At 36.6% G+C, this 12,878-nt stretch overlaps 1 protein-coding gene across 3 annotated transcripts in view; it reads left to right on the forward strand.

Annotated features, from left to right (window-relative positions):
- The window catches only part of DLC1 (DLC1 Rho GTPase activating protein), a 417,459-nt gene that overhangs the window by 99,308 nt on the left and 305,273 nt on the right, over positions 1–12,878 (forward strand). For all 3 annotated transcript variants that reach the window (XR_012381137.1, XM_073902378.1, XM_025886236.2), the window contains exon 3: positions 3,958–4,107. Coding sequence is in view for 2 of the 3 variants with exons in the window: in XM_073902378.1 (XP_073758479.1) it covers positions 3,958–4,107 (150 nt within the window). In the remaining variant the exon portion in view is untranslated. The remainder of the gene's footprint in view (positions 1–3,957; positions 4,108–12,878) is intronic.

Consider the following 12,878-nt stretch of genomic DNA (forward strand, 5'->3'; position numbering starts at 1 on the left):
CTTCCCTCCCTCCCTCCTTCTTTCCTTCCTTCCCTTTTTCCTGCCTGCCTGCCTGCATTCCTGCCTTCCTTCCTTCTTTCCTTCCTTCTTTTCCCTTTCTTTCTCTCTCTCACTTTCTTTCTCTCTCTCTCCATCTCCACCTCCATATATCTCTTCTACTGTATTCTTTTTCTCCCGATCATGATTTAGCCCTCACTTGCACAGAAAACTCTTTTCCAGTCACTCTATGCCAAGTGGGACGACCACTCTTCAGTGATTGTGTAGCTTCTTACCCTATTTATTTGCTTTTTACACTTGTTCCTATATGAAACCATCCTACTTATGAATTTGTTAACTTCTGTTGTCTGTCTTCTCATGGTTGACTATAATATTCAGGAAAGCCAGGATTTTTTTTTTAGTCTCTTATTCACTGGTGACTATCTTGTCCCTTTAATGGTGCTTGACCCATAACAGCTATGACTGCAGGAAAGAAGGAAGGAAAGATGGGAGGGGAAAGAATTTAATGTCTTGGCCTTGATTTGAGTGGGTTAAGTTATTGAAATACTGAAAACTTCATTAATAGGTAGCTTCATTTATTAAGAAGTTCCTCTTCATGGACAACAGGGAAAGCATGAAATAGAAGCTTCACTATAGATGTCAACCTAGCCAAAACCTGCAAATATACAGCTCTGTTTTCAGGCATGAGCTATTTGCTGGAATTTAGCCATAGGCATATGAAAGGTTAGAATAGTAAAATATTAATATCTGGGCTTTAAAGACAAAGACAATAAAATTCATCCAAAACATCTGATTTATAGTCAACTCTATTTTGTGAAGTTTTATGGATGTATAACACAGGATACTGGTCTGTGTATTTGACACTTCAGGCTGTGTGTGATGGGTGGTGAATAAGGAAGCATCCAGGAAGGAAGGGGAAAGCAATAGGCTTATTTCTCTAAAGGAATAATTTAAACCAGGGATGTTTGGTTTTATTCCTTTTGGCAGAGCATTTGAAATAATTTGATGCTCAGCCCATGGATTTGAAAATGTTTTTAAAGCACAATCTCAGCATCCAGTTAATTCAAAGACAAATTGTTTCTGAGACCACTGCTGGTAGGGCTAGGACAACTCATGACATCCTGCTTTATCCAGCATTAACTTAGTAGCTGGAAAAATATCAAGATATACTTTCTAAGGCTTTGGGAGATTTTATTTCACTGGCTCCCATTGATTTCATTATTGTTATTCCTGAAAACATATTGCATGTGCAATGTATAACTTGACTCATCTGCCAGGTAGAAAAACATAATTTTTGTGCTTGAGGATGTTATAATTGGGAAATGAAAATCACACAAAAAACATACGTGGATATAGAGGTGCAAAGAACATTGTCTTGCCAAACACAACTTTGGTTTAAAAAGAAGGAAATTATACAAGCAAATACATTGGAGAAGTAATTAAGAGGACTTTGAGTCATCTCTTAGTCAGATTTTCCATTTTCTGAGTATTTAAAAGAGAATTAAACTGAATAATCTCCAATATTTCCAGGACTCCATTTTAACATAGAAGCAGGATTTTACTATAAATAATGCTTTTTTGGTTTTTTGTTTTTGTTTTTTGCTTTCTATAGAGAGAGCGTGCATGCCCACACAAGCAGGGTGGGGGTGGGGGCTAAGAGGGAGAGAGAGAGAGACAGAATCCCACGCAGTCTCCAAACCCAGCATGGAGCCCACCGCAGGGTTCGATCTTACGACCCCGAAATCATGACATGAGCTGAAACCAAGAGTCAGGCACTGAACCGACTGAGCCACCCACGTACCCCAATAAGGCTCTTTTGAATAAAACAAAGTTCTGTAACACTGAGGAACATGATATATAGTAAGGTTTAAGTCTGTTTGCAAATATCCTGGACACTCTTAAGCACAAAGCATAAAACTTTATGATGACAAGAGTCTGTAATTGTGTCAGAGCCTCATTACATGTTTTAGACAGCAGGGACAATGAAAGGAAATTTAAGTAATAATCACAGCACAGAATTCTGAAGTAATTAACACAACAAAAAATTCTTAGTTTATTCTCAAAATTGATGTCTTTTTGGAAGTAGGACTAACTCTTTCATTTTGACATTAGTCTGTTAAACCAACCACAAATTCAGCTTACCCAAATAACTTATTTGGGTATTAATTAATACCCAAGCTTAATTAATGATTCTTCAAACAATTTAAGTTAATAAACCAATTCTTTGACATCTGGAAAATAATGCTCTGTAATATTAACAATCTGCTCTAGCTCTTGTGGATACAGAGACCCCTATAGAATTATTTAATCCATAAAATTACCCTAGTAAGTCCCTGTTCTTTGAGGTTCCCTCCTAATGACGGCTAGAGAATTTAGGGGATTAAAAGAAAAATGCCAAAAACAAAAGGTCTGTTTCAGGCAGTCATCTTACTATCCCACTGCCAATACCATCACAAGCTCCCTTGTACCCACACCCCTCAAGCTTCTGTTGTGATATATTTTCCCTTTGAGGTCTCTACTGGTGTTCCTTTCAAAGCTGATTTCATCCAGATAAATATCAAAGACAGATGAAAAGATGGCAACATGAGTGACAAATGATTTTCTTCAAAAGGGCTAGCCCCAAGTCTATTATATCTCTCAACAGATTTTGCTTCTGAAGAACCTTACCGTGCTTTCCATGGCCTTTTTTTCCCCACCCAATACTCTACCCAACCTTGATACCTTACACAACACACAGGAAATAGATTCCTAATATTAATTGACTTGATTTGAATATACAAGAATAGTAAGCAGTCATGGCCAAATAACTCTATAAGGTTAATGAGAAGCTTTAGGTATTCCTGTAAGCAACAGTATTTCCATAAACATATCTCTATACTATAGAGAATTTAGAATGTGTAACCATGATCATTTACAAAAATATATACAATTGTGGGGGCTTTTTTCAAGAGAAAGTGAAAGAAAAAGAAGCTTGCAGAGAAATATTGACAATGATACAGCCTGAAGTAGCAGTAGGTAAATGGCCCCATGCAAAAACAAAACAAAACAAAAACAAACAAGGGGTGGCTGGGTGATAGACATTGGGGAGGGTATGTGCTATGGTGAGTGCTGTGAATTGTGCAAGACTGTTGAATCACAGATCTGTACCTCTGAAACAAATAATACAATATATGTTAAAAAAAAAAAAAAAAGAAGATAGCAGAAGGGGAAGAATGAAGGGGGGGAAATCGGAGGGGGAGACGAACCATGAGAGACGATGGACTCTGAAAAACAAACTGAGGGTTCTAGAGGGGAGGGGGGGTGGGAGGATGGGTTAGCCCGGTGATGGGTATTAAGGAGGGCACGTATTGCATGGAGCACTGGGTGTTACACGCAAACAATGAATCATGGAACACTACATCAAAAACTAATGATGTAATGTATGGTGATTAACATAACAATAAAAATTTTTAAAAAAGAGTACAAGGCAAAACAAACAAAAAAACCTGTCCACTGCACAGACTGAAATCCTGCCTTCTTTATTTTCCCATTTTTTTTACTATACTCAGATATGTTCTTTCAAAAATAGTCTCTTGCATGGATCCTTAAACCACAAACAGTTATTAGTGTGTCATAGTTGATTTGTACCATGAACAAAGTAATGTATAAATTTTCCCAAGAATAATGAACTGAAAAGTAGTAAATATGTATCAGTCCTCACTGATGTTTTACTTCTTTTCCATTGTACTTTTTCCCAGAAGATGTATATTTAAAATTCAAGTAAAATGCTTCCTTGGCAGTAGGTCAGTATCTTCCCAATGAAGAGCCCATTGATGATACAGAATAGAACTTCCTTTCCCCCTTGAGTAGAAGGCTGCCTATTATTCAGTGTCCTTTTTGTCACATTGAGGAACAGGGAACTTTTTCTTCTTTCCAAGAAATGGCCTTTCAGATTCAGTAACAACATGTTCTGTTCCTCAGGAAATAAGAGAAGATCGAGATAGGGCGCGGCTGGACTCCATGGTGCTGCTAATTATGAAACTGGACCAACTTGATCAGGACATTGAGAATGCCCTCAGCACCAGCTCCTCTCCGTCCAGCACACCGACGAACCTGCGGCGGCACGTTCCTGTGAGCTTTCCTTTCTGCTTCTTTTCCCCATGAGAATGCTACCTCTTTATTTCATACAGTCCCTCTCGCAAATGAAACATCTTCGATGGGAGCACTACCTATATGTGTCTCTGATAAGTGTTCCATAAAGAGCACTCAAGTAATTTTGTGCTTGATGCAATATTATTTAAAAGAGAAGTGTGATTAAAAAGGAAATGGTTATTATTAGTTAGAAAAAAAAGAGGGTCACCTGGGGAAATTATGTTTCCTAGAGATCAAATCATCTTTGTTGTAGTTGTTTCTCTCATGGTCAGTCTTCTCTGACATCCTATGAACACCATTCACAATGCTATGTCTATCTTGTTTAATATTTCTTTTCCAGTATCTCACAAATTTACATTGCATGTAAAAGATGCCTTAAATATCTGCAGCATGCACACACGCATGCATGGATGTTTGGATAGATGCGTGAATGCATGAATGGATGCTGGACTGACCCAGCATACTACAACAAATAATTTAGATGAGATTAACTTGAAAGCACTCTAAAATTCACTCTGTGAAACACAATGAATAGGCCAGAGGGGAGAATTTTATTCTACTGTGTGCATTAATTTCATATAAGACAGACACTCCTCTGAGATTCTGACATTCAAAATAAAATTTGGAAGGCAGATGCCAGGACTGACTGTACACTTTACATATTTACTATTAGCTTTATATTAAATGGCTTAGTTTGTATAGATCAAGCAAGTATGATGGTAGATTTAAGTAAGCCATGAATCCCTTTTCAATTAATCTATTACTTTCACCATGCAATAATCAACACATTAAGTCAAGAAATTATGTATTTACCTAAGATCAAAGGGGTGGAAAGTCCTATATATAAATCTGAGCACCTACCAAACTAGAACTATTCTGTATCAAATTCTTTAATTAGTGTAGTTCTATCATTGATTCTGAAGTTATTCAAGACTTATTCTGACTATGGGGCAGAATATTTCAAAGTAAATAAACAAAATGATAGCTAACCTTGGAATATGTTAGTTATTATTCTAAATGATTTATATATGTTAACACATTCATTCCTCACAACATTTTTCAAGTGAGTGAAACAGAGAAGTTAGTAATTATACGTGTCAGAGCTGAAGTACACACCCAGTGAGGCTTGATCTAGAGCCAGGTCATTTAACCACTACACCACAGCTTTCTCTAGATGACTATGGTGGATATCTTAGAGCTTAAGCAAATGATAGATGACAGATCGATGGAGAGAGAGAGAGAGAGAGAGAGAGAGAAAGAGATGAAAAGAAGGAAGAGAGGGAGGGAGGGAGGGAAGAAAGTAGGAGGGAGGGAGAGAGGAAGGAAGGAAGGAAAAGAAATTAGATGCTTCAACTTAAAATCTAATAGTATGAAATCTTTGTTTTTGCCTGTGACCTTCTGGATAATTTTTTCTTACCCTTCAGGATTCATCTCATTTCATCTTTACAGTGAAATCTTGCCTACATCTCCTTCTGTCTTCCCATAATCAATTACTCCTTCCGTGGTGCTGCCATAGTGTCTTGCACATACTTTAATAGGACAGGCATCCCAATGGAAGAAATACAATTAAAGTAATCTGAAGACCAACAAGAAGGGGTGTTTTAATCTTGATTACATATGAAGGGTGTGTAGAACAATTATACTCATTTTCATCACTTTTAAAGACAGAAATAACCATATTTTTCAATAAGAGGTATTTCTTAGTAGTTCTTTGCCATGAATGTGGGCACGGGACACATTTTCTCTTTGGAAGTTGTCTGGTAAGAATTGTATAACTATCTCCCTATCTTTTTAATCTCTCCCCTTTTCCATCTATATTGAACTTTCCTCAATCCCCATCTATTTAAAGGAAAAAACCCAACTCAGATTTCTGCTGAAAGCACCTTCATATTGTCATCTCCATCTCAGAAAGCAAGACAGCTCTTATCTGCTAGACGTGTTTCTTTGTTCAGTGGTAAAGACAAAACAAAAACAGGAATAAATACAGGTGATGATTTTAGGATTCACCTACATCTACATCTTCTGCCTCCATTTAAAATATAAACTAGATTTTAATTACATGCACTGTCTCATGGAATATCGCTACCATTGCTGAGCAATGGTTGATTATATGAATAGAGATCTATTTCTAAGTTTTCAGTTCGGTATATACTTGGAATAGGCAAAATAATACTGTAGAAACCTTATGAACTTCGAAGTTTGCAGGCCTGGGTTCAAATACCAGCTCTACAACTGAATATCTAAGAATACAAGAAGATTATTTGATTTCTCAACTTCAAATTCATGTGAAAAAGGCGATATTATTGCCTATCTAATGGCTCATTGGGAGGAGTAAATGAAAGAATATATGTTACGATGTATCACGCAGATCTGACACAGCACATATTTAGAATGTGTTATTCCCTCTCCTTCTCCCATGTACTCACACCAGGCACTCGGCTAAAGATGAATAACACATAGCCTGAAGCGCTCAAGACATCTTTTTGGTCTTTTGGTTTTTCTAGGTCCTCCCTTGTTCTTTATTTCTCTTCCTTGGTATTTAAAGCTAATTTTAAAATTCTCTCATCATTCAAAATTTTTTTCCACAGGCACTTTCCATTTCTTTTGATAATTGCACCATGGAATAAAGGAATTATAGCAGCGTGATTATGACCTTGATCATCTAGCAAGGAGCACTGTCCCAGATTCAGAGGAGACACTCCCTCTTTCACACCCTTATACTCCACTGTGAATTTACAATTTAACAGGGAAGACAGGACACAAAATGCAACAAAGATCTCAGTTTGAGATTCCTTATGAGAAAGTGCTGGAGTGAGCTTTTTATCTATAATAAAGGGAATAAAAAATAATAGACTAAAGTCTTTAAGAATAGCTTGAAGATGAAAAAATAAATAAAATAAGAATAGAAATAGAAACAGAATAGAAGTAAAGATTTAAAGGAATCTGACTTGATAGAGACTTGCAAGTTGACTGTACCTTGGTGGTTCACCCCAGCCCAGGATCTGGTTTTCTCCTCTGAAGTCCAAATATTTGATTTTGTCCAAGTGCCCACTTCGTGTCAGTCTCTTAGAGCTGGCAAATGATGGCCAATCTCATGGAATGAATGCGAGTGGGGAATGGAGAAGACAGTAGTATTTACTGAGCACTAATCTTTATATATGTTACTTCATTTACCCTCAACAATCTTAAAATAAGAAGCTGAGCTCCAGAGAAGATGAGTAATTTACCTAAGGTCATACAGGTGGGGAGTGGTGTGTAATTTACTGAAAGACAGACAGATGGTAAGGTTTATTTCCACGTATGTCAGACTTCAACGCGCATTCCGCTATATTCTGCTCATTCCTCTATGTTATAACCCTTCCCAAGATGCAAATTGTTCATTCACAATAGAATAAGTGGCATTTCCAGAACCAGAATCCACTTTTCTGACAGTCGAGGAATTTTTTTCCTGATAACAATGTATTCTGAATATTAAGTTATTAATTGTGTTTGAGTTAACATGTAAACAAGGCAATATTGATAATATCTTCAGGTATTTCTTCTATGCCATCGAGAAGCTTAAGAAACATATAAGCCAGAACCCATTTCACTACCTTTAATTGAACCTCCAGCACTGTATTTTTTGGCCTTCCTCAACCTTTTCCCATAGTCCAAGGAGGCTATTCAAGAATTTCACTATTCTCCCCAAACCCTGCCCAACCCTTACACCTACCTCTTAGCAAACATCCTTGCATTCCTCTTCATAGAGAAAATGGACAATTGGCAGGAACTTTGCAGCCTCACAACTGCAAATATTTATAGGTACTCCTTTTCTTCTCTTTTTTCCTCCTACGTCCTCCCCTATGAGCCAAGCTCCTCTTCACCTAGTATATATTCTGTGACTTAATTCTTGTCTATTGCTCCATCATTTCTCTGCAACGCATCTCCTGTCTGAAAAAATCCAGTAGTAGCTCCTCAGTCTTTAGCTGTAGCATTTGATGCAATTGCATATCCTCTCCTCCTTGGATTTCACAACTCCCTGGACTTCTGGCTCCTCTCTTTCCTTTTCTTTCATATCCTCAGATGTTACTTTTCATATACTAAAGTGACTCCTCTTCTTATATTTACCCCTTAAATTTTATCTCCAAATTTTAGACTTAGTTCTATGTCTAACAGAATATTCTCCCTGGAAATTACCGTGGATTACATGACTTTTTCTTCATATTTGAGGGTCACCAATGAGACCTTTTTGCCATCTCCAGATCTGTATATCCAGTAGATCACTAGCTACTCACTCCTTTATGCCATAACTGTACTGTGTATGCATCTCTACTATAGCACATCATACTGTATTCCCTACCATAGTGGGAACGACTCCAGGATTTTTATATTCCCATTGCCTGGCACAGTTGAAGCATGGGGTAACAGTGATAAATGGAGCCTAGTAGAGAGATGATGTGGAAGATGAATTAGACAAAGCAAAGATGAGTCACAGGGCAATTATTAGATGGCAGTTGTAATGATAATTTAGGGCTTGTTAACCATGTATTTTGGGTATGGTGGCAGTGGAAAAAGAAAAGAAGGAGTGGATGTGACAGATTCTGAGAGAGCTTGCATGTTATTTCTCACAGGGAAGAGAGAGCAAACAAAATAATAAAGATTTGTACTAAACTACATATTTGTGACCCTCCTTAAATCACTTACATAGTTGTGTTTTAAGCTCCCAGCAGAATATCACAGTAGCTATTAAGGATGTTGAACTCTGGGATCTGAGAAATCTGAGTTTTAAGGTCAGCCCTGCTGTATAATGTGAATTTGGTCAAATTACTTTCCTTAAGCCTTAACTTTATCTTGTCAAGTGATGATGATAATATCCTCCTCATAGGGTTGGTGAATATTGAAGCAGGTAAATTGCTATATAGCATTGTCTTTAAAAGATAAAAACACAATAAATGGTAAATTTTTAAAATATTTCTCAGTTTGCCTCAGAACTGTTGCATTGTTAGAAAGGCAGAAGGTTACCCTGTTAATCACCTAATCAAATTATCAACAGGAAGGCAAAAGGAGTTCTGATATACATAAAGGTCAAATATAAATGGCTTATAAATTACCTGCTACTTACAACTGTCAATTTGATGTTGATTCAATTTGAAATTTTGCTTCCAATTAGAATGACTTTTAGTTATTTTTCATGATTAATTGCTCTGGCTAGAACTTTCAGTTGAGGAGGAGTGATGGGAGTGGGCACTCTTGTCATGTTCCTGATTTTAGAGGAAAAGTTTTCATTTTTTTCACCATTGAATATGATGTTAGCTGTGGCTTTGTCATACATGGCTCTTATTATATTGAGATATATTTCTTCTATACACAATTTGGTGAGAGTTTTTATTATGAGAAGGTATTGAATTTTGTCAAATACTTTATCTATTGAGGTGATTATATTTTTATCCTTTATTCTGTTAATGTGGTGCATCACATTTGTTGATTTGTGTATGTTAAACATGCTTGCATCCCATTTGATCATGGTATAACATGCTTTTAATGTGCTGTTGAATTCTGTTTGCTAGAATTCTGTTGAGAATTTTTGCATCTATAGCAAGGATATTTACCTGTAGTTTTTTTTATTTTTGTTTTTTTGTTTTGTTTCTCTTATAGTGTCTTTATCTGGCTCTGGTAACAGGGTAATGCTGGCCTTGTAAATTGAGTTTGGGAGTATTCCCTTCTGTTCATTTTTTTTTTTTTTTTGGAAGAGTTTGAGAAAGATTGACATTAATTCTTCTTTAAATGTTTGGTACACTTCCTCAGTGAAACTATCTGATCCTGGCCTTTCCATTGTTGGAAGATTTTTTATTACTACTTTAATCTCTGTAATTATTGGTCTGTCAAGATTTTCTCTTTCTTCATGATCAGTCTTTATCTTTTTCTTTTATTTCAGCTTTATTAAGGTATAATTGATAAATAAAATTATAATCTATTTAAAGTGCACATCATGGTGATTTGATATATGTATACATGTGAAAAAACTCCCATCAGCCAGTTAATGAACACATCCATCACCTCACATATTTATCTTTAGGTGTTGTTTTTTTTTTTTTTTTGGTGAAAAGAACATTTTAGTTCTATTCTCTTAGCAAATTTATTTTTTTAAAGATTTCATTCATTTATCTATTCTAGAGAGAGAGAGTGGGTGGGGGGCCAAGGGAGAAGAGAGAAAGAATCTCAAGCAGATTCCGCACTGATTGCAGAGCCCAACATGGGGCTCAATCTCATGACCCTGAGATCACGATTGGAGCTGAAATCGAGTCAGATGCTCAACTGACTGAGCCACACAGGCACCCTCTCTTAGCAAATTTCAATTATTATTTTTAATATAGTCTTATCAACTGTATTCACCATATTTTACACTAGATCCTCAGACCTTATTCATCTTATAGCTGAAAGTTTGTACCCTTTTTACCAACCCCTCTCTATTTCCCCCTTGGACCCTTTCAATGCTATTGGTGATTTATTATTTCATAGCAAAAAAACTAAAAAACTACTTTGATTGTGAGGACTAAGAAAGAGTTATTAATATTTTTGAGTCTAGCTATTCTTTCTTAAAACAATATTTAAGAGCATGTTTTACATGCCGGGAACTATGATATATCAGTGAACAAGACAGGTAAAGTCCCTACTCTTGTGATACATAGATTCCAATAAAGAGAAACAGATGGGCACCTGGGTGGCTCAGCAGTTAAGTGTCTGCCTTCTGCTCAGGTTATGATCCAAGGGTCCTGGGATCAAGTCCACGTTGGGCTCTCTGCTCAGCAGGGAGCCTCTTTCTCCCTCTCCCTCTGCCTCCTGTTCTGCCTGCTTGTGTTCTCTGTGGGTGTGTGTGTGTGTGTGTGTGTGTGTGTGTGTGTGTGTGTCAAATAAATAAGTAAATAAATAAATAAATAAAATCTTTAAAAAAAAGAAACAGATAGGATTAGAAAAAGAAATGAGTGGAGAGTGGGTGGATGGACAGACGGATGGATGGATAGATAAATAGGATGATGGATGGATATAATTGATACATGTAGATAAGCAAGGTAATAGATTGTAAAATAATGATATACTGTGGAGGTTGAAGGGAAGAAACTCCTTTAGCTTGAAATGTTGATGAATATTCAAGCAAAACCTGGTTGCCAGCAAAGGGCAATTCTGAGATGAGAGACAAGAAAGACATAGTTACTGCTGTAGAAACCAGTTTGGTGTTTTAGAAGAACTGAATCACAGATCTGTACTTCTGAAACAAATAATACAATATATGTTAAAAAAAAAAAAAGAAGAAGAAGATAGCAGGAGGGGAAGAATGAAGGGGAGTAAATCGGAGGGGGAGACGAACCATGAGAGACGATGGACTCTGAGAAACAAACTGAGGGTTCTAGAGGGGAGGGGGTGGGGGGATGGGTTAGCCTGGTGATGGGTATTAAGGAGGGCACGTACTGCGTGGAGCACTGGGTGTTATGCACAAACAATGAATCATGGAAGACTACATCAAAAACTAATGATGTGATGTATGGTGATTAACATAACAATAAAAATTTAAAAAAAAAAAAGAAGAACTGAAAAACAACCAGTATGGCTAAAGCACACCAAGAAACGAGAGAATGGTAGAACATAAGGCCAGAAAGTATAAATGCAGTGTAGGTGATACTCAAGCATATGGGCCATGAGAAAGTTGAGATGGAGAGAGTAGTCACAGAAATATTTAACTCATAGTTTTCTCAGGTTAAAATTATAGAGTGAAATGAGCCTCTGCTGCCTCCTCTTGGGATTCCTCTCACCCCCAACTTTCCTTTATGCTCTCAGGCTACCTTATAACATAAACAGAACATTTGATGGATTAAATGCACTGCCTTTGGAGAGATTACAAAGTAATTGCATTACTCAGCAGACATGTCTTATATACATACCATGTACTAGTTTTAAGAAGACATAATGATATTAAAAATAACATGTACTTTGCATATATCTTGCTTAATCTTCATGAAACTCTATGAGTGCATGCTATTATTTATACCCATCTCCTTTTTTAAATTTGAGTTTGGTTGACATGCAATGTTACATTAGTTTCAGTTGTACAACTTAGTGATTTGACAAGTTTATATATTACATTATGTTCACCACAAGCATAGATACCATCCGTCCCATTACATTGTTATTACATTACCATTGACCATGTTCCTTATGCTCTGCTTCTTATTCCCATGACTTACTCATTCCATAACTAGAGGCCTGTATCTCCCTTTACCCATTTTGCTCAACTCCCCACCCCTTTTCCCTCTAGCAAACATCAGTTTGTTCTCTGTATTTATACAGAAATTCTTTTTGTTTACTCACTTTTTTTAGATTCCATTTATGAGTGGAATCATATGGTATTTGTCTTTCTCAGTCTGACTTATTTCACTTAGCAAAATATCCTCTAAGTCCATCCATGTTACTCAAATGGCATGATCTCATCCTTTTTTATGGCCATGAAATATTTTATGGCCATATATATGTATATATCACATCTTCCTTATCCATTCATCTATTGATGGACACCTAGATTGCTTCCATGTCTTGGCTATTTAAATAATACTGTAATAAACATAGGGATGCATACATCTTTTAGAGTTCCCTGGATAAATACCCAATAGTGGAATTACTAGATCACTAGATAATATCATATATCTATTTTAATTTTTTAAGGAGCCTCCATATTCTTTTCCATGGCGGTTGCACCAGTTTACATTCCCATGAACAGT

The sequence above is a fragment of the Callorhinus ursinus genome, unplaced genomic scaffold, assembly GCF_003265705.2.
Source record: "Callorhinus ursinus isolate GAN/ISIS: 27379988/994484 unplaced genomic scaffold, GSC_fseal_2.0 scaffold17, whole genome shotgun sequence".
NCBI lineage: Eukaryota > Metazoa > Chordata > Mammalia > Carnivora > Otariidae > Callorhinus > Callorhinus ursinus.